The sequence below is a fragment of the Rhipicephalus microplus genome, unplaced genomic scaffold (assembly GCF_043290135.1).
Source record: "Rhipicephalus microplus isolate Deutch F79 unplaced genomic scaffold, USDA_Rmic scaffold_32, whole genome shotgun sequence".
Taxonomy (NCBI): Eukaryota; Metazoa; Arthropoda; class Arachnida; order Ixodida; family Ixodidae; genus Rhipicephalus; species Rhipicephalus microplus.
This window is the reverse complement of record NW_027464605.1, coordinates 813,077-840,375: the sequence shown is the minus strand read 5'-3', so window position 1 is coordinate 840,375 and position 27,299 is coordinate 813,077. Positions and strand designations below refer to the sequence as shown.

Sequence of the window (27,299 nt, the reverse complement as noted above, 5' to 3'; positions counted from 1 at the left end):
AGTGATGACACTATAATCAGTAGTTCATCAGACGAGCAAGACTGCCCCCTAGTGGTTACGGCACTCGACTGCTAATCTGAAGGTCGCAGGATCGAATCCCAAATGCCGCTGCTGCATTTTCAGTGGAGGCTGCTAACCCTAAAGTCGCAGGATCGAATCCTAGCTGCAGCAGCTGCATTTTCGATAGAGGCGAAAATGCTGTAGGCCTGTGTGCTCAGATTAACTCAAGTAAATTATGTGTAGCATCTTGATACATGTATACCGATAGGTGGTATTCAGATTTTCCTCTTAGTTTTTTTGCCCATAACATAGTTGACAAGCATATTTCTCCATATATCAGTTCTACGGCACTATATTTGAAGAGCCTATCTTTGTCAGTGCATTTCATGGCGTTTACACGAATGAAGACTTGGTGCTACACAGTGCATTCTTTGGACACTAATATTGAATATATGCATCATTACTTTCAGTGCTGTTAAATTATTTCAGGCAGATGGCAGAAACGCTGCTGTTATGTTCCTAGATTTTTTGTATTTTAGTAATTATAGGAATTGATGCTTTGTGCTTGAATCCGCTGCGTGTGCATGGTGCACATCAGCAAGACTTGGTTTTTAGACTGTGTATTTACCATGAGAGGACACGTGCAGGAAAGGAGAAAAAACACTGCGCTTACAATACGAAGTTTATTTTCTTGACTGCAGAAAGTACGAGTCTCTATATAAAAAAACCGGGGAACTTCATTACGTTCTGTAATGGTTAAAATACAGTGGCCCAAATCGTTCAACTGTCGTGCGCAAAGGTGACTTGTGTGTCTGTACCATATGATGTTAGGAAAGTACAAAAAATGTTGTGTGCATGTTGTAAGTGGGCATGCACTTGCCCTCACCATTTTTGTAACTGAGTTCAGTGTTATGGTGAAGATAAACAGAAAAAGATTGCTGCTCAAGAACGCTAGTATGTACTATATAATATTTTGGAAACTGTACGTATTCTTTGTGTGGGTGGCCTCATTTCATATTAGAACTGCGTGATATAATGCCCTGCATGAAAAATTTGTGCATCTACGTAATGTCTTAAGCCGCGGCGTATAAATATGCCTGGAAGTTCAGCTCCAGAACCTAAAGTAGATATGAAAAGTTCGTTCACTTCGCTCCATGACAAACATTCGCGTATACTGTAATCGTGTGCCACACTGGTTAACACTGTTCATGTGCCTTAATACATATTCGAATCGAAATGGGGTATCTGTATATCGGTTTATAAATTGTCTGAAACATACACATATCCACAAAAAAAAAAATCTCAACTTGATTACATACTGTCATAGTTAAGGTACGTATTCCTTGTGCGAGTGGGAACATTTCAAATTACATTAAGAGATTGCCCTGTATACGCGTATCTACATTTGAAGTCGCCTCGGCATACATACACCTCGAAGTTCATGTTGGAAACATGACTTGAACGTTACATGTGTAACTTGCGTTCATTTGGCAGTTGATAGACTCTCTTAAGTGCTCTAATCATTTCATGCCAAACAGGTGAATGTATGAATGTAGAACACAAATTTTGTTGAAGTCGAATTAAGGCATGTGTATCTAATCTCCGGGCCACCTCTGAAACATTGTCGTTTGGTTTGGCATACAAGCAACGTATAGGTCGCCAATCATGTTTGCATCGTTATTCATTAGCGGAAATCCACCACCAACACGGGTTCGGTTAAAGCACGGTGTCGGGCATGAAAGCGTTTCGTTCGTCTTGGAGTTGCAGAGCCGCTGTTCAGCAGGGTTTCCTGGCGAGTAGGACGTCGGTCAGGTCGAAGTACTGCGGTGCACTGCTTGCACCAGCCTTCAGCAGCAGCGTTAGCTGAAAGCAACAACAATAACCGTTTCGGTTCACCTTGCGAACGTGGATGGGTTGCGGTCAAGAACAATGCACGATGCTCCATCCTGAGGCCACTGCCGCACCACTGCTATTTAAAGGGACCTACAACACTTTTTGAGCAAGGCTTCCGTGAACACAAAACCCAAATATAGCTCGGTACGGGGTCTGGAATTTACAATAAATTCTCAAAGTCTCCTAGAAACCGCTGTCTTCTCTAGGCAAACACCGCTACAGACTCTAAAATCACTGCGTCGCAGGCCAAGTATCAGCCATTGGCTGAACTGAGCATGGTGCATTTGGTCATTACTGGGGCCACCGCGGCAGTCTGCGGCCCATCAAAATGCTACCGTCAAAATGTAAACACTGCAATTAACTTGTTGCCCCGCCGCAGTGGTATAGTAACTAGGGTACACGGCTGCTGACCCGCAGGTCGCGGGATCGAATCCCGGCTGCGGCGGCTGCATTTCCGATGGAGGCGGAAATGTTGTAGGCCCGTGTGCTCAGATTTGGGTGCACGTTAAAGAACCCCAGGTGGTCAAAATTTCTGGAGCCCTCCACTACGGCGTCTCTCATAATCATAGCGTGGTTTTGGGACGTTAAACCCCACAAATCAATCAAATCAATCAATTAACTTGTTCTTGTTAGCAGTGCCGGCTACGTTCCTCAACATCTCCCCAAGGCTTTGGCTGGCTCCGGTCCTGTGGGCAGACCCACACCTGGATCACCAGGTTGCACCATATACCCTTAATTTTCTTCAGCTAATTCATTTTGTTCGAAGTCTTTGAAACTGATTAGGCATCAGGGAAAGTATTCGCTATATTTATGAAGGAGTGTTAGGTCCTTTTAACTCATTTATTTTACAACCTCGACATTGCGAAAATCTCGTGCTCTAAATAGGGACAAGCTATCCCATTGTGCTCATTGCTAATCCGAAGGACTTCAAAAGCAGGGCCTGCAGAGAAGCCTTGGCTGTGATTCGGTGTTCTACCCCGCAGTGCAACAATGCACGGAGGTTGTTTTTTTTTTCTTGCGATTCCCTTTATCAAGAATCTGTTGGTGACCATATTGTTTATGCTTAGTCGGATCTACTATATACCAAATGACCGTTCTTCGTTTTACGAGTACCTAATGATATTCCCGAAAAAAGAGCTGCGTTGTAATGGATTTACAATTAGGGGCATCGCGCATCAAAAGTATATTTGAACAAATAAACTTGATTTCTATATACTTGATTCAAACTGTGTGTAATAATTAGTTGAAGCACACATGTTCGCACGCTGTCACGTGTCCATAACTACACCATCCGTGCTTGGCGCCATTGTGCTTGCCAGTGGGAACTGATCTGACGGCGCTGGTTATTGATGAGGAGAGTATGAAGCGCGTTGTACATTTTCTTGGTATAATTTCGCGGGTCATCGAAAGACGAGTGTGCGCGTATTGAGTGCACTTTTGAAAAATGCGTAGTTGTACAGCGTGTTTCAGAAATTTCAAACACGATAGCTTTGAAGAGCTCGTTTGGAAGAAATTCCGGTATCATTGTGGGCGTCGTTGGTTGCAAGGAATATGCAAATAAATAATAAAGGGATCCTGGTCCGAATGGGGATCGAGCTCAGGCTGTCTGCGTGCCTCAAAATTTGTTGAAACTCCTTGGGAAAAAAATATATATGATTGTCATGTGGAGGTAAAGTCTCCTTAACGCATAGATTGCGTGGCAGAAGCGTAGAATCGCGCCAGGCATCAAAAGATTCGAATGGAGCAACCAGTTGGTGTTTTAAATGACAACTCGTTACAAAGCGCTGAGACGTATTTAATCATCAACAGCAACATAAGCATGAACAAAGTGAACAGCTTCGTGGATTCGCGTGTTGCCCTATGGAGGTGTATCGGGCCCTTCGCTGATTAGCTAGAGGATTGATTATGGCGTAGTAGGCACACAACTGTACTTGCAATATGCATTCGATGATACTTGGAAACGGCCAATGTTACGCGCGCAATCGTTCGTTCGTTCTGGCATAGTGGAAACATGCACCGAAAACCGAAGCAGTTCAGAAGGCTATGCGCATAAGGCCCAATATTCAAGTCGAGGAGCGTTTGTGAATACTTACCCCCGTATTCACAAACGCTCCTCGACTCGACTTTCACCCTTCACTTGACAGAGTTGAGCAGTGCGCCACTACTCGGCTGAAAATGACGCTGCGCTGCTCGAGAATCGCAGCGGATTTTGCTTGGTATGTAGTGACTTGCCGTTCTTAGAGATGGCGCTCCGGTCGGCTTTCTCAAGTGAAAGTGAAGCGTTGAGTGAAGGGACGTTCTCAAGCGTCCTACAATTTTTGTGTGAAAATGCCTCATTACTAAAGTTTACTATTCACAACTGCCCAAGAACTGTGCATGAAGATAGAAGTGGCGTTTGATTGTCTCTTTCTATTGTTAGTCACTTGTTTACACGCTCGGATTTCAATAATCCTGAACGACCATAAAGGAGATCTCCACACATAAAAGAATTTGCGGGTATAGTTAAAGGCAGTACTGGCATGACGAGTTAAGCGTGTGACTGGTAGCTATAGTGAAAAACTCGGGATTACTTTTGTACGCAATATTTTTCGCGTTGTAATTTTGCCGCCAATTATGACGACTTGGTGACGGTCATGCTAGATGACGCTAGCGACATCGTGGCGCGTGGCCGTATGATTATTGTGATTGCAGTATGACGTGGCGATATAGTTTTCTACGTCTCTGACGCCACAGTTAATAAGGTAACTCTAAGTACACGACAGGAAATTGTTAAAGAAAAGCAAGAAAGACAGCCCCGATAAATTAAGCTAAAATGGTAGGGGAAAATAGCTTGGAGATTTACAAAGACAGCAAATAAGGAATCGGGAAAAGCAGCTTTGATAATACTAATGGCACTGCCTCGTGACACGAGCCGGTGGCGTTAAAAAAAAAGTATTACGCAAGCTTCGCACTGGGGGTGTTGCAAGCCTGAAGGAAATGCAGATGTGGGCAGCCTTTGTTTCCCTTCAGTTTTCTTTTTCCTTGCTCCTATCTTTCTCTTTCTTCAATTTTTTCTGTCTTTGTTAGATGCGAAGCATCTAATACTCGAGGCTTGTAGTGCGGCGCCGTCCGCAAGCTTCCTCCTCCTCCTTCCACCATCTGTGCATCCCTTCCTCCTCTACACACCGCGCGCGCTTCACTCCTCCACCATCTGTGCACCCTCCCTCCTCTACACACCGCGTGCGCTTCTCCTCTTCACGAACATTCGCTAGGTGTATAATGTAGCGCGCATGCGCCGTCACGCTTCGAGAACATCGGCAGCTGACGCGCGCGCATGCGCCGTTGCGCTTCTCCCCCTTCTCGAACATTCGACAGCTGACGCGCGCATGCACCGTCACCCACCATCTGTGCCACGCGCGCTTCTCCCCTTCGAGAACATTCTACAATTCTCCTGATTCTCCAGTGGACGCGCATGCGCCGTCGCGCTTCGAGAACATTCAACAGCTGACAGTGCATGCGCCGTCGCGCTGTATATATACTCAAGGTCAGCGCTCGCTCGCTCAGTTGCCGCTCGTCGGTTGGTTTGTACGGCGCGTCGACGTCCAAGGTCGCGGTGAAATGAATGCCAACGAATCCACAAACACAATGATCGACGTCCCTTCGACCAGCGCCACCCTTTCGCATACGTGTGTACGTGTTCACTCATTTAACACCCCCTCCTACAACCACGTTAACCAATTTAGCCATCGACCCAAGTAAGTCGCAATTTAACACTCCATTTCACAACCACGTTAACCAATTTAGCCATCGACCCAAGTAAGTCGCACTTTAACACCCCGTTAACCAATTATATGCTCCGCATCCTCCTCGGTGTTCCCCCGAGGGAAGCTGCGGGCAATCTTTTTTTTATTTCCTCCTCTCGCGTAATCCGTTTCTTTGTCTCTCTTGCTCTTTTTATGTTTATTGCTATTCTTTTGCTTTCTCTTTTGCTTTCTCTTTCTCTCTCTCTTTATATCGCTCGTGCATCCTCTGTTGTTGTTCTTTTTTTTTCAATTTTTATACGTGGTTTAACTTCGCTACACCGAGCCACGACAGCGCGGGCCCCTAATGTGCTCAGCACTTATTATCATCAAGGCGCTTGGACAACAACAGTAAGACTGCTCCTTCGCGCGAGCGTGCACTTAAATGCAGGCTATGCTAGTCATGGTTTCGACTGTGTTACACCAAGTGACGACGACGGCATATGACCGCGTATTCGACAGCCCGGCAAGTGCTCCGCGTGTAAAACGTACAGGGAGAGAAACACGGAGAGAAAGTTGCAGCTAAGTGGCAGAAACTGGGAATCGTAAAGGTCGTGAAGCACAAACGAAATGACAGAGCTCCGACCAGAATGGAAAGGTTTAAAATATGTTTAAAAAGTCACAGTTTCGCCAAAAGGGTGAAGCAATGAATGCGATAGCAACATATTCGAATGTTTTACGAAGCAAGATCTGCATTTTTATGAGCAATAATCATTGAAGTAAACATGCGCTTGCTAAGGAACCCATGTTTTCTGCGTCGCGGCCACTGTAGATGACCACAACAAGGCTTGTGCGTAGTGACGGCGTTGACACACGAAGTGAGGCTGGCAGTCAACTCATTTAGATGCGCACACACGTAATTCTACAAAACGCTGGTGTAAGAGAACACGGCCGCTCAAGGTACACTATTGGCACCGTTTTTTTTTTTCGTGTTGAGTGCGCAACCCGTAGATGCTCCCGCCTTCTGTGAGGGGCACAAGTCGCGCGCTCATCGTTGGTGTGATAGAGCAGCAACCATGAGCGCAGCCCCTTCCCCTGTTCGCTGACGAGCTAAGCGCGCGCGCAGACGACCCCGGCCGGAAAAAAAGATGTTCGCTCCCCAGATAGAGTAGGCTAGCGCATCCTTCCTCGTGTATGTATTACATACATATACATATACGTGAATGACGGCGGCGACGACGACGGCAAAATCCAGCAGAGACTGTTCATATAATTGCTATCGCAATAAAAGACGCCTCGGCTACCGGATGGTATCCACAGTACTAACTGTTTTCATTTTGGTCGGCGCATTTCATTTGTGTTTCATGCTTCTTTCTGACAAGACGCTGCTTCTTCAAACCATAGATTTCATTAATGCTGAGGTTCATAAGGGACAGAAAACGCAGTCAAAGACGGAAGAGAACAAGGTGTGGTAAAGAAAATGAGACTCAATTCAGTCGGCATAAAATGTAACAAGCTCGCGCAGGACAGGCTGAATTAGGAAATGATTGGGGGATGCATTCATCCTGTACTTGGTATAGAACTGGCTGATGATGATTCTTGTAATTATGACCAGAATTATGACGAAAATTATGGATCGTGAGGCCAGGACTGGGAGCAATTCTGCATCTGAAAACGCTTCGTGTTCTAAGCTGGTGGAAGTGTCAGAGGGTCAGTGTTCAAGATGAAAAAAAAAAACAATGAGGCGTCCAGAGTACTGAGGAAAAACATGGGGCCAAAAGTGGTGCCGAGATCATTAGAGGCCTCGATAATATTCGATGTACGATATGAAAAGAAATGATGTAATAAAAAATATAATCTATATATAAATAGAAGAAATGCTAAACCACAATTGATGCTGCATTAGTAGTGAAGAACTAGATTGATATGTGGTGTTTAACGTCCCAAAACCACTCTATGATTATGAGAGACGCCGTAGTGGAGGGCTCCGGAAATTTAGACCACCTGGGGTTCTTTAACGTGCACCCAAATCTGAGCACACGGGCCTACAACATTTCCGCCTCCATCGGAAATGCAGCCGCCGCAGCCGGGATTCGAACCCGCGCCCTGCGGGTCAGCAGCCGAGTACCTTAGCCACTAGACCACCGCGGCGGGGCAGTAGTGAAGAACTAGACCCATTGACTAGACCAGGCTATAAGTCACTGTAATTGCTACTTTCTTTCAAAATGCTGGTTATTAAAGCCACCGTAGTCTGCCTGATTTCAAAGTAGTTGTTTATAAAAATCATGGTCGTCGAATATACACGTAATCAGGTAATGATTAGGTATAAGCGTTTTCAGAACAGATTGCATTTCAAACTTACTGGTGAGCTCGCGGGAGCATTCACAATTACTGACAAAAAAAAAAAACTGTTTCTACGTCTAGTTCACACAACAAGCTTCTATCGTGAGCATTACTTTATAGAGTTGGCTTCGATGCCAAAATAATATTTCATCATTTCAGGACTGATTCGAAGATTACCGATACTTCTACGTTATTGAGCACAGAGTCATTCGCGTGAGTAGAGCAACATTGGCGCTTGTTTATTGTGACTTGTAGCTAGCGCAGTGACCCGCAGGGCGTGGGTTCGAATCCCGGCTGCGGCGGATGCATTTCCGATGGAGGGTGAAATGTTGTAGGCCCGTGTGCTCAGATTTGGGTGCACGTTAAAGAACCCCGGGTGGTCGAAATTTCCGGAGCTTTCCACTACGGCGTCTCTCATAATCATATAGTGGTTTTGGGACGTTAAACCCCACATATCATCAGCTAGCGCAGTTTGTTTACTTTGACTTGCGGTTAGCAACAGTCACGTTGGAACTTTTGTCTATACGGCCGCATCAAGTTTGAGGCCCACGGGATGGCAGTCAGCTTTCCCATAAGAGTACCAAGTACTGCAGTGAGAGGTGGTAAAGTACCTGACTGAGGTAATTCTCCATATTGTGTTGAGAGGGAGTTCTATGATAGGGTACTAGTTGAGCCAATTGAGTCTGGAGCCAGGCATCAAGGGAAGGTTATTTCAACTCCTCTAACATCATCGGAAAGCTGTCTCGGAATGCAGCTTACCCTAAGGTGATTCTTATTAGGGGCAAAGCTCCTAAAGCCGTGAGTCTATTCATGCTAGTGTGAGTGACAGACAGCCGGACGGACAGAAACATGGTCGTAAACATGGACGCACGGACGGACAGACAGATGGATGGATGGATGGATAGACAGAAGAATGGATGGAAGCATGGATGGACAGACAGGTGGACAGATGAACGGACTCACGGGCGGACGGACAGAAGCATACACTGAGAGACAGAGGACGGACGGACGGACGGATGCTTCATTCTACTAATCATCATCACTCTGAATATTCTGTGATTTTTTTTTATTTTAGAGGCCAAGCTCTTTAGGATGTGGGTCGTTCCCTTCTCCGTATGTAACCACCTCTAGTTTACGACTTACTTAATAGATGACGTTGGCCCCGCCGCGGTGGTCTAGTGGCTAAGGAGGTACTCGGCTGCTGCATTTTCGATGGAGGCGGAAATGTCGTAGGCCCGTGTGCTCAGATTTGGGTGCACGTTAAAGAACCGCAGGTGGTCGAAATTTCCGAAGCCCTCCACTATGGCGTCTCTCATAATCATATCGTGGTTTTGGGACGTTAAATCCCACAAATCAATCAATAGATAACGTTGTGAGCTTATGTCCTTTGGAATAATATAACTAGATGGCGTTAGTAGTTTTCACAGCATATGCACAGGGTGAATGATGATGAGTGGGGCGAAGCATCCGTCTGTTCATCCGTGTGTCCAACCATCCATGCGGCCATGCGTCTGTCTGTCTATCCATGCGTGCGTCCATCCATCCGTGCGTGCGTGCGTCCGCGCTTCCGTCCATCCGTCCGTCTGTCTGTCCGTCCGTGCTTCCGTCTGTATGTTCGTTCTTGCTTCCGTCAGTCCGTGCACCCGTCCATGCGTCCGTCAGTTCGTCCGTCGGTATGTGCGTCCGTGCCTCCGTCTGTCCGTCCATACACACGTGGACGGATGCACGGGTGGAAGAGCGAACGGACTGACGGACGCACGCAATGATGGACAGACGGAAGCAATAATGGATGGACGGACGGAAGCATGGACACACGGACGGACGCTTCACCCCACTCATCATCATTCACTCCGGTGGGTATGCTGTGATTGTTTTTTTCTTTCGCCCAGTTTTAGTTTCCTATGGCATGAAGGGAGGAGTTGTCTCCGCTGTCGACGTCTACTGTTTGTTAGGCTAACTGTTGCCTTTATCATTTTTAGCGGAGTGGTGGTGAGTAAAGCTCTATCACCTTAGGGATGTGTGTCAAGAGATGGTGCTTCAAATAAACAACTTCCCCGTACAGGTCCACGTTTGTGTCTCTGGTTTTCTATAAGAAACCTGGGTGTCTTGGCAAATTTCGTCGGCGATTCTGACACCGCTGCTGAGCCAAACAATGTTTCAGGCAGTTACCACGAGCATTTAAGTCATAATATGCATTGTATGGACCGGTGGCTAGTGGTGGGATTTACTCGATTTTCATGGTGCATACCCGTTTATAATGCATCTTGGCTACGACATGACGCGCCGACAAACCGAGGTTCTAAGGTGCCACAAAAAGTCGCAGTTTCGCCGCAATGGAAACGCAATGAGCGCTACAGCAACAAATCAGAGTGCTATGGCAGGTAGCTATAGGTGCTCTAAGATCCGATGTTGCGTAGCTCTATAAGACGCTGGCGTAAACGTTGTATCTGCAAGCGAAGTGGTTTACATTGCTGCCCCCCTCCACTGGCGCCCCTTCAAGCTCCTTCGCCCGATGAAGTACGCCGGCGCGTTTTCTCTCTGCTCGATCCACGCCCGTTGGCCCGCAAGCTTTCACTCACACATGGAACATACTGAGCGCTGTGTGATGTTATTGATTCGGACTTTATACGGAACACGACGGTGATGTTAAATTTGCACCCCGGTGTGTAAATAATTCCTATCGCAATAAAAAAATCCCAGTTTCACTGCAAGGGTGAAGAGTGAAGGAGGTAGCATCAACTTTCATAGTTATAACATGGCTCTGGTTATACAAAGTAAGGCTGGCAGCTAACTGTTTTGAATCCGATCTCACGTAACCATATATTATAGCACTGATGTAATAGAATAGGTACGCCCACTCCGTGGATAGCTGCAGTTTTCTTAGTCTTTTCGCGTTCAGAGCACAGCAGGTCAAAGGTCACAGCACGCCTTCTGATGATCGCGGCGAGAGAGAGCGTGCAATGGGTTGTGACCGTGCCCTTCTGGAGATCTCGGTTCCCTGTTTCTGCTCGCGTGACACCTCCCCTCCTCCCCCCGCGCTCTATCACGCTCCTTCAAAATTGGTGGGGCGTATCCTCTCCGCTTGAGCAGCAATAAATGGCATTCTTCACATGCGGGATGGTGATATCGCATGTGCCCTCGATGCGACAAAGATGGGTCGGCTTGTTTCATCTCCAGCCGTGTTCGTCGTCCTTGATCGCGCAATTTTATGCTTATTTATCTATTTTTTATTTAATATACAATACTGTAGCCCTTAATTGGGTCCATGCAGAAGGGAAGTGCATAAAAACATACATTTATGAGTGAAGTGAGAAAGAAACGACAAAACGCTAATTGATCAACCATACAATTGCGGGGGTTTTGTTATTGAGTTGAACTTCACACGGAACATTACGGAAACGCCTAAAACCCGCCGAAAGAATCATGTCATTGGGAACCCAATATAATCTTGTACAGATAGCCGAAATAACGAAATGTCCACAAGAGAGAATATGGCCTTCAGCCACCCAGTACTGCGGGAACGACATTAATAAAGATGTGCGCCGCAGTTAAATGTCAACACATGGGCGTAGGACGGCTAGCTCGCTTACCTGCACGCGGATGGGACGGGTGATGGTTATGCTGTACGGCGTCCAGTGCGAGTAGTGGCGGCTCAGCGCGCTGCTCTTGATCACGTTCCGGTCGATCACCGAGAGTCGCACGTGCAGCTCGGAAGAGCCGCCCGCGCCTTCGCGGAAGGGACCCTTGCGGAACCGGAAGCGTAGACACGCCGAGGCCTCCGTGTCGTTCTCCGGCACCTCCAGAACTCGGTCCAGACTCACAGCCGCTGATTCGTTAGGACTCACGGTCGTGGTCAAGTAGCCACCGCCTGTAGTTGTTTGCGGTAATAAGCATCAGTGTTAGCATGATCGTCAGTACAGAAGGGAATGCATCAAGGCCAAGGAACAGGAGGTGGATTATTTATTTATTTATTTATTTATTTATTTATTTATTTATTTATTTATTTATTTATTTATTTACATTGATGTTATTTGAAGCTACAACGAAAACACCAAGGTCATTGAAACAGGCCACAGTATAAAGTGGCGGTAGCAGAGTTCAATGATGAACTGCAATTGGACCGTCTACTTAAGGCTTGATGCAGTGGACATTTTGGTTATCTCGTCTTATTCACTCTTGAAAGATATGTCACGTTGCTGACACTCTCATGTTGATCTGTTTTGATGACTGAATAAGAAGTTATGGGCAGTAACAGCGCACAAACTCACGGGATGAAGAGAAGAGACACAAATAAGCGCTGTTAACATGCGGAAGGGCTTATATTGGGCAAACACCGTTGTATCTATGTACGACTAAAAAAACACTCCGGAACCTTCAAGACTAGCACGTACGCGAATTCGCCTTCACACTGCCACACGTGTAAGTGCAGGCTTTTGTTCAATGAAACGTCAGTGCTCTTCAAACATAGCGATCAGATCACAAGAGAACTAGTGGAAGCATTCTATATCAAAAAAGAAGGGGAGTCCTGCATTAGTCAGACATCAATATCTTTACATGAAAAAGAAGAAATCCTAATCAGTAGCATGCTTGTTTGAATGGAATTCGTCGTGCCTGCGCAGTTACCCGTAGCGTAAAATAATTATTGACGTCGACATGGTCCTTCGCCGGCCTAGGCCTCTGCGCATGTTCTGTGTGTTTTTTTATCTTATGTGTTCAGATAATTTGTATATTTCGATAAATTTCTCAGTTGAGAGTCAACGCTTGTTTGTGTTTCTTCTCTTCGTCCCGTGAGTCTGTGCGCTGTTACTGCCCATAATGTATCACCAACTAGCCCAACTATCAGTCCAGCTTCTGTATAAGAAGCTGTGTCCTTGTTGCGATATGGGGGCACACAAAGAGACTGGCGCCTCAGTGTAGCGTATATGTAACGAATGCACAGACCCACACAAGTTCCCAAAAGCGTTTAAAACGTTCGATTCTTGAAACGCACGCACGAAATCTTGTTGAACGGCAATCTCTACGTAAGATCGTGTTTCGCGTTCGTCGCTATGGATCGAGTGGCGCTGATGAACACGGCTAGGAAAGTAGGTTATGCGTTCATGTATTCCAAATATTTTGTTCCTAAAACCATGTAAGAATGGAAACCAGCTGTAAGTCTTCATTTTAATCACTGAACACACCACCGCATTCAACAAGACCGTGTCGTGTAGTTGCCTGCACATAGCATTAGTCAATCCTTGCTTTCTCTTTCTTTCATAGTGCGCAGCTGCTGTGTAACGCTTGTCAGTTGATGTTAAAGTTCATTTTTTCCCTCTGTAGTTTTCATTTTTTTCTATCTCTGTGATACCCTATTAAACTGAAATAGCGTATGTGCATCAAATTCAGTCTGTGAAAATGGGTGCACTTTGGAACATCAGCCACTGCGATGTACAAAGCGACTATTGCAAATTTAGAATCAAGTTTTTCTTCCACAAATTTCACCTCTATTTTTCGCGCTATTACACAGAATTTATCGCAACGCGAACTTCACCTACAACTATGCTCTCAGAAAAATTATTTTTCTTACAGTGTGCCTGCAACGAACTCTATCGTTTGGCAAGGCTGACTTTGCAGCAATAAGAGTGCATGTGAAGGGAAGCCCACTTCAAGTGTTCCTTTTTTGAATGACATTTATGTACAAGCTTATCTACACACAAGTCATGGTTGAAAGTTTTATATGCAATTTTATCCATGTACGTATCATCACTCGTTTTTTTTAATTCATTCTGCTATATTTATTCTGCGTACTGGAGGGAATCTGCATTCCGCAGTAGACGTCAGATGTGCGCAGCAGAGGCAACGGCGTTTGGTAATCGTGTCGCACTACAAATGGTTGCCCGAGAAGGCTTTCGTCATCTGAGATGCAGCAAAATTAGCTATTATATGAGCAAAAAACAAGAAAAAATAGTGCCCTGTGAAATGTGGCGCATGCAAATTACCATAACACGTACGATCAATAATATACACTTGAAGAACAAATAATTAAATGAATTAAAGCGTGTGGCGTGTGTATTTGGTCTCATAATAATAACGCTGTTTGTTGGTTCACTGCATATTCTGGGCTAACTGTTTTTTAGTATTGGCTACTCTAACGCAGTGATATTAAACCCTCTTCTCCTACCAGGATAGTTTTTCTATACACATGCACGCATGCAGACGCACGCACGAAGGTACTGAGGGGGTGGTTGAACCCCTCTCCCAAACAAAAAATTCTTCCTACGCCCCTCGTTGGCTACTGTTCTTGGCTATGCGCTTCTATAATACAACGCTATGAAATCATACGTGTGTACCACTGTACCTTTTCCACAATGTGGCAGTTCCCGATAGGAAAAAGTTTCCTTTAAAAAATTCGTACATGACCCTTTCAAATGTGGCCGGCTTACCACCTATTAGGCGACGCACTTGAAAACTCCCGTAGGGCTCTTCCTTTATGGGACAGTCGAGGCTAGGCTCGTGGAAGTTGCAGTAGAAAATGGTGCCCGTCGGTAGCGCCACTTTGGGACCAGCTGATGTCTCTGACTCTGCGAATTGGAGAAATATAGAATAAAGGTAGGGATATTGAGCAGGGCTGAGCATGGTTCTACTCTGAGGAAGGGGGGAGAAGTGTTAGAAGGAGAGAAAGGACGCTGTTGCCGCCGACGCAACAAGAGCTTCGCACTGTCTGACTCTGCAGACATTAAGGAGAAAACATCAGCGCCAACCAAGGCGGATCACAAGGAATAAATGATACAAGCACTGGCGATGTGGTTTTGTCTTCCATTCTTTGTGGTACGTCCCTGTTTGTACTAATATTTTCACCCTAATGTTCACGTCTTTTCCGCATTAATGTCTCCAGAAGCTTTCTTTTGGGCCTTACCAACCAACTAGGCCCAACCGAAGTTCTCTGAAGACATTAATGCGAGAAAGATATTAAATAGACCGCTTAAATAACCTTCGTACGCGACGACGCCATTGTGATGTGACGCTGCGAAAAAAGAAAGAAAACGTCCTTGTACCAATTTTCACAAAAAATATCTTACGCAAGAAGTGTTTCTGAGAAAACAAATATTCTAGACAATTAAGAGATATCTTGTTACCTAAAAAATTACGGCATATTCACGGGGTGAATGATGATGAATGGGCGAAGCTCCGGAGGGATTCATCGGTAAACTGTGAATCTTCCGTGTAATTCGCCCAGTCGATCATCATGCAAAGACGTGAGAAACGCTGTGTGTGTATATACACAAATCAACTTTTATTTGTTCTTAGACGATGGATGGCTTGCGATGTCCCTTGCCTCGCGCGCTCGCACATCGGGATTCTGTCTGCGAGCGCGCGCTGCTGCCGCCTTGCGCTCTCTCCGCTGTGCAGCCTTATCCATTCGGCGACTCCGAGCGCGCGCCAACAGCGAACGATAGATAGATAGATAGATAGACAGATAGATAGATAGATAGATAGATAGATAGATAGATAGATAGATAGATAGATAGATAGATAGATAGATATGGCTGTACCCTTTAGATCGGGCGGTGGCTAGCGCCACCAAGCCGTAACACCTAATGAACCAAAAACTATATTTATTTTTTTTCCTTAAAAAGTGAGTTTGAGGATTCGTACTTTGCAGTGAAGAGTTTAATTTTTACTCGTGTCTTGGCTTTAGCCACCAATCAGATAACCTCCTTCTGGTTAAGTCTACCCGCTTAAAGTTTATTTTGCCCTCCCGGTCCCTAAACCCCAGTGCTTTGAAAAACTCTGCGCCATCATCCTGAACTATAGGGTGAAGCCCTTTACAGAACATTATCAAGTGTTCGGCAGTTTCTTCTTCCTCTGCACACGCACTGCATACTGTGTCTACCCCTTCGTATTTGGCCCGATATGTCTTGGTTCGCAGTACTCCCGTCCTGGCCTCAAACAGTAGAGAACTACCCCGAGTATTATCATAGATCCTTTCCTTGGCGATTTCCTGCTTAAAAGTTCGATAGATCTCTAGTGCGGACTTCTTAATCATGCCCATTCTCCAGATGTCAGTCTCCGTTCCCTTCACTTTCTTCTTAACCGATAGTTCTTTTTGGTTTGGCCACCTGCTGTTTTATAAGTATTTACCAGTCAACTTCCTGGTTCGCTTCCTCCATTTTGTATCGACATTCTTCATGTACAAGTAGCTGAAAACCTTCCTAGCCCAACGCTCTTCCCCCATTTCTCTCAATCGTTTCTCAAATTTTATCTTGCTGCTAGCTTCCCTGCCCTCAAATGATGTCCATCCCATATCACCTTGTACTCCCTGATTTGGTGTATTCCCGTGAGCTCCTAAAGCAAGCCTACCGATTCCACGTTGCTTAATTTCTAATCTTGCTTGAACTTCTGATCTCATGCACAAGACCGCATTGCCGAACGTCAGCCCAGGAACCATGACCCCTTTCCATATTCCTCTCACAACATCATACCTATTGTAATTCCACAGTGCCCTATTTTTCATGACTGCTGCATTCCTGTTACCTTTAGTCGTCACGTATATTTCGTGTTCCCTCAGATACTCGGTCCCATTGCTTATCCATACGCCCAGATATTTGTATTTATCTGTTATCTCTAGCGTGACCTCCTGTATTCTAAGCACACTACCTTCGTTGTCATTGAAAATCATGACTGCTGATTTTTCCTTACTGAATCTAAAATCTAACCTATCTCCCTCATTACCGCAGATGTCCATCAATCTCTGCAAATCTTCCTTGTTGTTGGCCATTAGCACTATATCATCTGCGTACATTAATGCTGGTAGTGCCTGATCAATAAGTTTTCCTTGTTTGACTAAGGAGAGGTTGAAGCCCAGTCCACTTCCCTCTAATTTTGCCTCTAATCCTTGTAGGTACATCATGAATAATAAGGGTGACAGGGGGCACCCCTGCCTAAGCCCCCGTTTTACCTCTGCAGGCTTGGATACCTGTTTTTCCCACTTTATAACTACCTTGTTACCTTTATAGATACCCTTTAAAAGATTAGTGACTACATGTTCCACGCCTAGTGTGTCCAGTATTCCCCACAATTCCTCTTGAACCACGCTATCGTACGCTCCCTTGATATCCAAAAATGCTAGCCACAGGGGCCTGTGTTCCTTTTCTGCTATTTCGATGCACTGCGTCAGTGAGAACAGATTGTCTTCCAACGTCCTGTGTTTCCGAAACCCATTCTGCAGTTCCCCCAGCACCCCCTCATCCTCTATCCACGCCTGCAGTCTTTCCTTTATAATTTGCATCGCCAGCCTGTAGACCACTGATGTCACTGTTATAGGACGGTAGTTGTTTATGTCAGCTTTTTCCCCCTTTCCTTTATAGATCATGCTCATCCTGCTAAGTTTCCATCCATTGGGAACTTCACCATCGATTATTATTTTGCTCACTGCCTCTCTCAAAGCCTGCTTAGACTTCGGACCTAATGTCTTTATCAGCCTAATTGGAATGCCATCTGGGTCTGTTGATGTACTACCAGGAACCCTTTTCTCAGCCCTTTCCCACTCTTGTTGTGAAAATGGAGCCATTGCACCACTTGATTCGTCCTTGTCTATTGTGGTGCATAAAGTACTTCTTTGTTGAAATTTTTCTGTCACCCTTGTTCTTATATATTCAATAGCTTCGTCCCCTTCTAGCCTAGCACCTTGGGCTGTAGTTATAAAACTCTGCTCTAGGCTCGTCTCATTTCTTAGGGAGTTTAGATGGTTCCAAAATTTCGCAGCTGCCTTTCTATCTTTTTTATGTACTTCTGCCAGCCACTGAGCTCCCTTCCTTCTAATCTTTTCATTGATCAGAAGAGATGCATCCCTTCTACAGCTTAGAAAGGTTGCCCATTTTCTTTCAACATCATCTGTCGGTTCACCCCGCTGCTTAGCATGTCTGTGTTCCCTAGAGGCTTCCTGACGTTTTGCTATGGCTCTCTTAACTTCCTCATCCCACCAACTTTTGGGTTTGTGTCTTCTTTTCCGGGGTGATTTGTCACGCGTCTTAACAAGCTCTAGCTCAAAGAGTCTAATTAGATTCGTGTATGTCCACACTGTCTTGTTATCCTCCGTGATTACTTTCTCAATTTGTTTAGTGGCTATTTCAATTTGCCTTTCTGGATAAAAATTTTCCTGTAGTTGCTCATCTTGTCTCCTTCTCACTTTCACTGCTCTTCCAAAACTTAGCTTGATACGTTTGTGATCGCTACCCAGACTTCTGGAGCCACCTTCATCTATGTGCATTCCCCTGAGCTTATCTTACATCCTATGTGACATTAGTGCATAATCTATCGTCGACTGAAGCCTTCCTACCTCCCATGTTATTTGCCCTTCACACTTCTCGGTAGTGTTGCAAATGATCAAATCAAGCCTTTCACACATATCCATGATAATTTTACCTGTCGGGTCGGTATACCCATCTATATCTTCTATGTGCGCATTCATGTCTCCTAGTATAATTATCTCGCACTCTCTTCCTAACTCCTGAATGTCCTTTGATATACACTCTACCATTGCCTGGTTTTCCTCTCTGGCCTTTGCTCCCGTCGACAAGTACACGAAACCAAGGAGTGTCATTTGACCTGCCACTTTCCCTTTTAGCCATAAATGTTCCTTGCACTCCTGCTTGACCCTTTGCCAGTCTGTACTTTTATGAATGAATGCCCCAATACCACCCCCCTTTCTGCTGCCTTCTGTTCTGTTACAATATTCCCACGCGTAGTCTGGATTGTTCGGAGGTTGTTCCATGTCCCTGAGATGTGTTTCTACAAAACCGTATACCATCGGCCTCTCTTCCCTTAGCTGTTCTTCTATGTCTTCCCACTTCAGCCTGTTCCTACCACCCTGCATGTTAATATACCCTATGTCTGAATTGGCTCGGCGCTCGTGGCTACGTCTATTTATGCCCCGGACTCTACCTATCTTAGATATTGGTGCCACTTTGGAATCGTATCTGTCCATACCAGCTGTCGAAGAGTCTCCCTGGTTGTTTTCCTCGTTACTAGCTATCCTGCACCCCGAAGGGCTCGCTTGCCCCCCAAAAAAGCTACTGCGCGTCCTGCAAGTCGCCAACCCACCTCATGACCTAGCCGCCCATCGAAGTGAATTCTGTCTCGTTGAAACCCCCCCCCCCCCCCCACCTATGCACCTCTCTGTTTATTTCCACCACCTCAAAGCCTTTCTCTCGACTCATCCGCCATATCTCTTGGTTTGCGTTGACCACCGCTCTTTGCAGGTTGCTATCACGCACCGGTACCTCCGGTATCGTGCATATAACTACCTGTACCTTAGGAGAAGTGGCGCGCATGTCATCGACGCCTTTCGCCAGTGTGGCTGCTAGTCCTTCTGCATCTTCATTGAGGACATCGTTTAAACCGCCTGAAATTATCACGAGGTTTCGTCTATCAGCAGTCGTTTTGAGCTTTGCGCTCGCTTGCCTCATGACTGCTTCCAGCTTGCGTCCTGGGAACGCCCCTACTGCAACCCTCTTGTCACCTCTTACCCTCTCTTTGATGGCTTCTGTGCATCGATTTAAATTCGAGTCCCCGGCTATTATCACATGCTGTGACTTTTCAGCTGAAGCGTTCTGCACCTGGGGGCTACTTGCACCTGTGACGCCGGCTGCTTTGTTCCCTTCCTGCCCCACCACTACCTCGCTGAAGCTGGGCCTTGCGACAGTTGAACCGGCTAAACCTGTTTTTTCCAAGCTTGCTTGCTTTTCCTTCTCCACGGTTCTCGTTGCCGGTTCCTTACTGTTCTCTCGGTAGGTCGCTTCTTTGTTCAGCTTCGCTAGCGCTTCCTCGGCGGACTTCAGTCTTTCTCCCATTGCCCTCGTTTTTTCTTGCTCTGTCGCCACCGCAGTCTCGAGCTCGGCGATTCTCCTCAGCAGTTCACTCTGGGCAACCATCATTTTCTCCATTTTTTCCTCGACCTCACATTGCCTACACTTCGCGCCAGCCTCTTCTCCATCCGCTTCTACGCTTGGGTCCACTTTCAAACCCACTCCACATCCTGAACACTTTACGGTCTTTTTAACCATACCTTTCTGACACCAATTGTCCCTATACTCAATAATTACTAAACTCGAGCCCTGCACTTCGAAGAAAAAAAAAGGAAAGTCTAAGCTCTACTACAAAAATTTGCGTGTTCAATGTACGCGCACCTCCCCCACGGGGTGGCAAAAAAAACAAAAAAAATTCAAACACACACACCCGCACTAACTAATAAATATCTGGTGTCTGGCCCCCGAAAAAGCCGTACCATAAAATAAGTACTACGAAGATTTCAACCGCTGCCTTATAATTATAAAGACAAGCTCAAAACATGCAAAAACACTTATCTGCGCAGTCAATTCGGAGCGCTCAAAAAAACACGTCCATCCACCTTGACAGCCTGAACTGAACGGATTTTATTACAACGCTCCCCCTAGCGTACGTCGCCGCACTAAATCGAACGATTGCCTTCAACCAATGACACGCGCCATATGTGACATCATTCCTATTTTATAAGATCTCGCGTCTTTCATCAACTACAAGTACCACTTTCTAGTTTATAACATCTTGCATCTTTTCATCATCAGCTACAAGCACCACCATCTAGTAAACACTACAAGAACTAAACGAGAGGTGGCTACATACAGGGGACGGTACCGCCATCTAGTGAACACTGCAAGAACTAAACTATAGGTGGCTACATACAGGCTACAGGGGACGCACAGCCCACGCCCTAAGGAGCCTCGCCCCTAAAAGCATGTCGAAAGGCTGGGACTGTTAATGAATACAATACTTTGTGTTTGTAGGGCCCAGTCCTATGGCGGATTACAATGTTGGTTAGTGTCCGCTACACTGCAGCGCGCTAGTTATTTTTCTCGATTCACCCGCACGATTTCCGGATTCCTATATTGTAAGAAAGCCAATAAAATACTTCAAAATAGTACGAGCGTCCGAAAGCAACAACTAAGGCTATCCAGTATTTTAAAGAAGAAAAGAAAGAAAACACAACTCCGGAATAATTCACTATTGTAGCCAACCTGCGCTGTTTCTTCATCACGCTTCTCACCCTGCCAGGGTAATGTTTCAGCTCTGATAGAAAAACAAAACAAAGTAGGAGCATCTAATTATTGCGAAAGTCGCGCCTACCGTGAAAACCCTTGTGACCTTCGTCTACATGAAGGGCAAGCTATGATCGTGCACGCTTTTATAAGGTATATTCTCAGAATAGACTTAAAATTGAGGAAGCCGGGTAAATAATAAAAAATAAGTATTGGATTGGTGGCATGCAAATGATTGTCAGCGTGGGGATCTGTCTGATGTTGCCTCCAGCTTGACTTATTCATGATGCCTGGGTCGAATTCTCTGGAGCCCTCCACTACGGCGTCTCCCATAACCATATGATGGTTTTAGAACGTTAAACCCCACATATCAATCAATAATAATGATGCCTGAACAGGTCGCATCTGCTTCTGTCGTCCTAAAATTACAAAAGAACCCCACTTCTCTAAAATACGAGAAATAAAACGCTGTCGTACGTACGTACGTTACCCACAAGCATAATCGCCGTGAATTCTGGCATTTGTATTACAGCGTGATGTTGAAATTTAAATGAAAAACTCGCAAAGACACAGTGCCGTTCTAGGAGGAAGTGTACAGGTTAATCCTCCTGTCCTATAACCGTCATCACTACGTTCGCATCTGTCATGGACGTAATGTGCCGAGTTCTGAGATCCACAGATTTTCCTAGTATGAGAGACAGTCGTCGCGAAATTTAAGCGCGCGTGCACAGAAGGTAAGAACATGGCGTAGGACATAGTGTAGGTACTCAAGCACAAGGAATTCATATTCTTGAATTCCCCATGAGGTTTTTATCTGCTTTTTATGTTTTGCATTTTTTTAATAACTCACGGCTCATTTCGCGCATGCTCAGTGAAGACTGCTGATGCTTATAATTTTGTTCTGTAAGTTGCAAAAATAAATATTCAAATTTAGGCTTGTCTCTTTCCTACACTGCCCTTCTGTTTTTGTGAAACTTCGTGATTAATAGGAACCTATTGCCCGACTTTCAGATATATACAGAACGTGCTTCTCGCGATAACGTGCTTGAGGTGGCGTCAAGCAGCTGACACCGAATCGTCACTTCGATAAACGGTCTTGCGTGCAAACGGGCAATGCTTACTTACTGCACAAAGAGCTGAATGATGCCGACTGGTTGCGCCCTCCGAACAAGAAGTGGCCGCTGCTGCTGCTGCTGTTGCTCACGCACTTGGTTCCGGGTTCGCATCGCGAGCACGGCTCTCCCGGAAGGTACACGCGGCTGTCCAAGTAGTTGCCGCTGCGAAATTTCGCCAATGGTCATTACAGCAGAACGTGTAGTACACCATGTTTTTATTATCATCACCACCATGTTCAGCCTATTTAGGTCCACTGACGGACGAAGGTTTTGTACCAGTGATCTCTAGTTTACACTATAATGTGGAAGCCGATTCTGTGTTTTGTACTGCGAATCTATTATTTTCGCCACTGCACCTAACTCTCGGCCTTTATCGACTGAGTTTTGAAATGGTAGCCATTTTGTCCCTCTTACTGTCCACTGGTTATCTGTTCTATGCTCTACGTGCCCAGCCTATAGGTCCATTGCTTTCGCTTGATGTCAACTATAGGTAACTAACGCTTTTTTGTTCCCTGACCAATTCTGCCGTCCTCCGATGTCATAATGTTGTTCAAGTATAAAATCACTCCAACTGCCAATTTTGACATGTTGGACTAAAACGGAGAGTATAACAAAGCAAATAGAGAAAAAGTTGAGCACCACGCAGTGAACAGAACATCGAGTTACGAAATACGTCAAAAGAAATTACGAACACAAACTAAGAGACATCAAACTGATGGGCACTTAATTGTGTCCTATTCAAGGGTGTTTCTTGGTTACATTATATAAGTGTTACTATTTATGCACTTAGCAGTGATATTTCGGTTGCAATCAGCCAAACTATGTTGTACGTAATTCAGCGGTTTATTATAATACCTTTACCAACTCATTTGAGCTTTTTAGACGTAACACATTTAGCAGTCTTGCGACGTTTGGAATGAGACATCTCTTAAGCACAAATACTTATTTGTGGCACTATCCTCTGTCAATATAGTTTAGAAGCAAATGTCATACGTTGTGTCGTCCTGCTCTGAAAACACACGCATTCTCGGTGCTATGAGTGGCTTTACACGCCTAAGGTGTCTTTAAGCTCTGGGTATGACGAGATGATCAGGTTACTTCTGCAGTTTACAGCATGTGGTGCACACCCTGAACAAAAGTTCAGAGTTTATCATATGCTGCGACCTTCTAATTAATTTTTTTTTGCTGCGAGTGTCTCATAAAAAAAACTCAAGTGTAGTTATTGGAAACTTGTAATGGCTGTAAGCTCTTAAAGTTCCTTTTCGTCTTATTTATAATAAAACTTATTTGTAGTAGATACACGTCCCCTTCAGCCCTTCTAGAAAGTTCTAACCAAGAAACCTTAGAGCGCAGGCGCGGCTGTGGAAGACTGAAAATATTTTATCCTATCTATCAGAATAACCCAAAAATCGATAGAGGCAAATATATTCAACCATCGAAATCACGAACAACACGGTCGCACCATTGCAAGAAAGTTCAAGAATTTTCATGTAAAACAACTATACTTTCCCTGAATCATTCTTTCATCAAACAGTACGTAGTTGGAACGCGCTGCCCTATGAAGCTGCATCATCCACAACTGTTTCACCGTTCATGAATGCGATAGCGAATGTGCCTTCCAGTCCTTCATTGATTTGTTGTCGTTATTATTAATATTGGTATTGGTACTTCATCTAAATTCTGTGTGTATGAGTTCTATTACTTTCTTATGTTATGCGCTAGCTCGTTTGTATGTCACTTTTTGTGCACTTGTTACTGTTTGCTCATTGTGTCCATTTGTCATTTTGTTCGTTCTCGCCCATTGTTAGTATAGTGGTCAGTATCCCCGCCTGTCGCCCATTGTTTTGCTGCATCAGTCGCTTGTGCCTTCTTTTTAGGCAAAACTCGCTCATACTGTCAAAAAGGGGCAAAACGTGTTACATTGACTCATGTTTTCAATGTTTCTAAGTTAGAAATATTTTTTTCCTCGACGCAATATTTTTGTTACAAGTCGATCCTGTTGTTTTGTTGCATATTAAAATGTAATATAAAAAGCATATGTATGTACCCACTCTTGCCTATGACTTCGCTTAGAAGTCTGCAGTATTGACTAAATAAATAAATAAATAAATAAATAAATAAATAAATAAATAAATAAATAAGCTTCTCCAGCCAAATGCATTTCTTTCCTAATTTATTTGAAAACAAAAGTGATTGACCATGTTGAACAAACTTTGCGATAATGTTTAGTGTGCATTCTTTCATGTGTACGTGCGTTCATGTGCAATGCGTGCGTATAAGTATGGCGCCATTTCCGCCATAGCACCTGAGTCGCGATTAAACTCGGTAAAGAAGCTTTCCTATCCAGCGATAGCAAATACTTTGACTCACTCAGGCTGTTGTCGTATGGCGCAGCTTGTGGTAAGCTACATGTCTATGAGCCTATAGTGCGGAATCTACACTCGGAGATATCGGAATTGTACAAGCGCTAACTTCGAACTACAACTCTGAAGGGACACGAGAGATAGAGAGAAAGAAAATTCTGATATCATTAAACTACACTCTCACGACTGATATCGTCACGCTGGTCGCGAGGAGACGCTTGGTAAACGAGAAAACGCGCAAAGAGAAAATGCTGGTGGCACCTCCACCTCGATATGCCCGCACTAAACGCCGTTACGTCCTATATTTTGGTGGCGGCTACTCAATACTACTCTGTTTATAAACAGAATAACTGTTGTACATAAGTTTCGGATGGGGCCAGAGACTTCACATGCCAAGAATTATGAAATTTAGTTTGTCCAAGGTCGTCCAAATAAAAGAAAACTCTCTCTCTCTCTCTATCTCTCTTTCTATATATATATATATATATATATATATATATATATATATATATATATACTGAAATCTTCAACGTCACAAGTGGCAGATTCGGTGCAAACTTTAAGAATTTTAAGAATAAATTTCCACCTTGATTTTCTCCTTTGTTTATTAACAAACCTATGACGATAAAATAAGTTACATTGGAGATCTCGGCGTACAACTTATTGTTTCTCTTTAGTGTCCTTTTGATACCAGGTAATGGGAATACACGCAGTAATATTATAAAAAGAAGAAACATGTCTAATTACTGCACTTAATCACTAGACCCTATCACTATGTCTAATCACCTGGTCATATCATACCAGCCACACATCGTTTTCCCACGATGGAGGGCATGTACAAACTTGAAACGCAGGTTTGAGGTCGCAGTTCATATGTAAAGAGCTGTGTGCGTGTGCGTGCGTGCGCGCGCGCGCGTGTGTGTGTGTGTGAGAGAGAGAGAGAGAAAAGAAGCAAAGGAGAAATACGTAAAATAAAGTATCCACCGTGAATGCGCGGAAGAACACGCGCTCACTCAGCAAGACGCAATTAAGCAATCTGCGTTCGCGTTCGACGAATCGAGCCGGAGCACTCACGCTGGGCCGTAGTTACACACGTAGGACTGCACGAACCAGCGTCCCCTTGTGAACAGCGAATAGCCGCAGCCGATGGCCCACGTCTTCGCCCACACCATCTGGTTTGAAGCGCACAGAAAACATTTGAGTTACGTACTTTGCGATGATAATGAAATAAGTTAGATTTATAAATGAAAATTCGGACAAGCAGGCAGTCAACTTCGAACCATCTCTGAATGAGAAAACAGAAAAAAGATGTCCCTCAGATTTTAAAAGGGTTCGCAGCTGCCAAAAATATATAATTCTCGCCATGATATATAGATATCGCAGAAGCATGGTTAAACGATCATTTGGCTGCTCTAACATTCAGTGGCACTGTCCACACGGTACTCCCAGCTAAGGTCTCATGGCGTTCTACTCTCCGGGCTAACCTTCTGTGTGTTTAGAAGAAAGTGTTTAACGATTTCGAGTACTTCGCATTCGGCTATGGGACAGCAGTGAGCCGTCCCGAGTACAGATAACTGACCAAACGTTACACCATAGGCAACGAAGGAGTGTTTTGTGCTCAACCTGCAGGACAGACGCCACGACAGATAGGCAGTAAAGCTCCGCACATTAGCTACGGGAAATGCTTCCAGATGCAAGCGTCGACCCTTTTTGTTACCCTCTTCGTGCTTCTAATACTTTTACCAAACCTTGCTCTTGATATCGCCAATGTGTCTTTTACTTTAGTGCATGTCTGCTTGACATATACGCAATTTTTTCCCTAAAAATTGGCTATGTTTTATAAAATAGATAGGTTGGCTAATTCTAGCTAATGTCGACTAGCATTTGGTACTTGCTTGATGAGTTAGTGAGTTAGTGAGTGAGTGAGTGAGTGAGTTAGTGAGTGAGTAAAATTTTTATTGAGAATGCCCGGCGGTATTTATCGGGGTGGGACTACAAGCACCCCAGCCTGGGTGACGGCCTCGAGTCCTTGGACACGGGCGGCTTCCTGGGCGTGCCGGTGCCGTTAAACAATTGCGAACGTTGCTTGATGCTGATTAACATGGACCAAGTGTTGGCCCTCACAGTAACTTAGCGGTTATGATGGTGTGCTAGGCACACTGGTGTGAGTTTGAATACCGGCCATGGTGGCTGCGATTAGATGGGTGCCAACTGTATAAACACCCCCGTGCTGGGAGTCGTCCAGTGCGTCAATGAAACTCAAGAGGTCGAAATTCATCCGGCGCTCCCGATCATGGCGTGCCTGATAAATATATCGGGGTTCGGGCGTGTGCAACACTAAGTGGTTCTCCTCATTCGTAAGAGCCTGATTGTTTTCATTAATTTTCAGTAAAAATATTGGTTTGTTCAGCGAATTTTATCTTTGGTAACGAGGGCAGTGGACGTGGACCTCGAGTAGAGGAAGAAGAAGAAGACGTGCTGTGATCGCTGGCTTGCATTCAGTTAGCCCTTGCGCTAAATAAAGCTCTCGTTCGCCGAGTCAACTCCTGCTTGTTGAACAACCCGTTTCACTTTATTTACATTATTTAGGTTACTCTCGAGCCCAGTCACTACCTGAAGGCGAGAAGAAAGTGTCATAGCCTGCGCAGGTGTTGCGTGTTTGGAGCTGGCCAGCTGCCGACAAAGTCACGACGAGCAAACCGTGGCGTCAATCACACAATGATGATTGTTAGCGTTGAACGTCTCAAAGTCGAAGGACACTTTGTAAATTCCAAAGAGCGTTTCGAGAACGCCTGTGCCCATTGAGACGGG

The 27,299-nt window shown here is 44.9% G+C and overlaps 1 protein-coding gene across 1 annotated transcript; it reads right to left on the bottom strand.

The window, feature by feature from the left end:
* Nucleotides 1-674: 674 nt before the first annotated feature.
* Nucleotides 675-27,290, bottom strand: LOC142786769 (venom allergen 5-like). The gene is made up of 6 exons (XM_075884411.1): nucleotides 27,189-27,290; nucleotides 25,563-25,660; nucleotides 22,136-22,287; nucleotides 14,378-14,515; nucleotides 11,546-11,823; nucleotides 675-1,863 (listed from the first exon to the last, which is right to left on the bottom strand). Exons 1-6 carry the CDS (start codon nucleotides 27,288-27,290, stop codon nucleotides 1,777-1,779), a joined length of 855 nt encoding a protein of 284 aa, XP_075740526.1. The 3' UTR covers nucleotides 675-1,776.
* Between the last annotated feature and the right edge of the window lie 9 nt (nucleotides 27,291-27,299).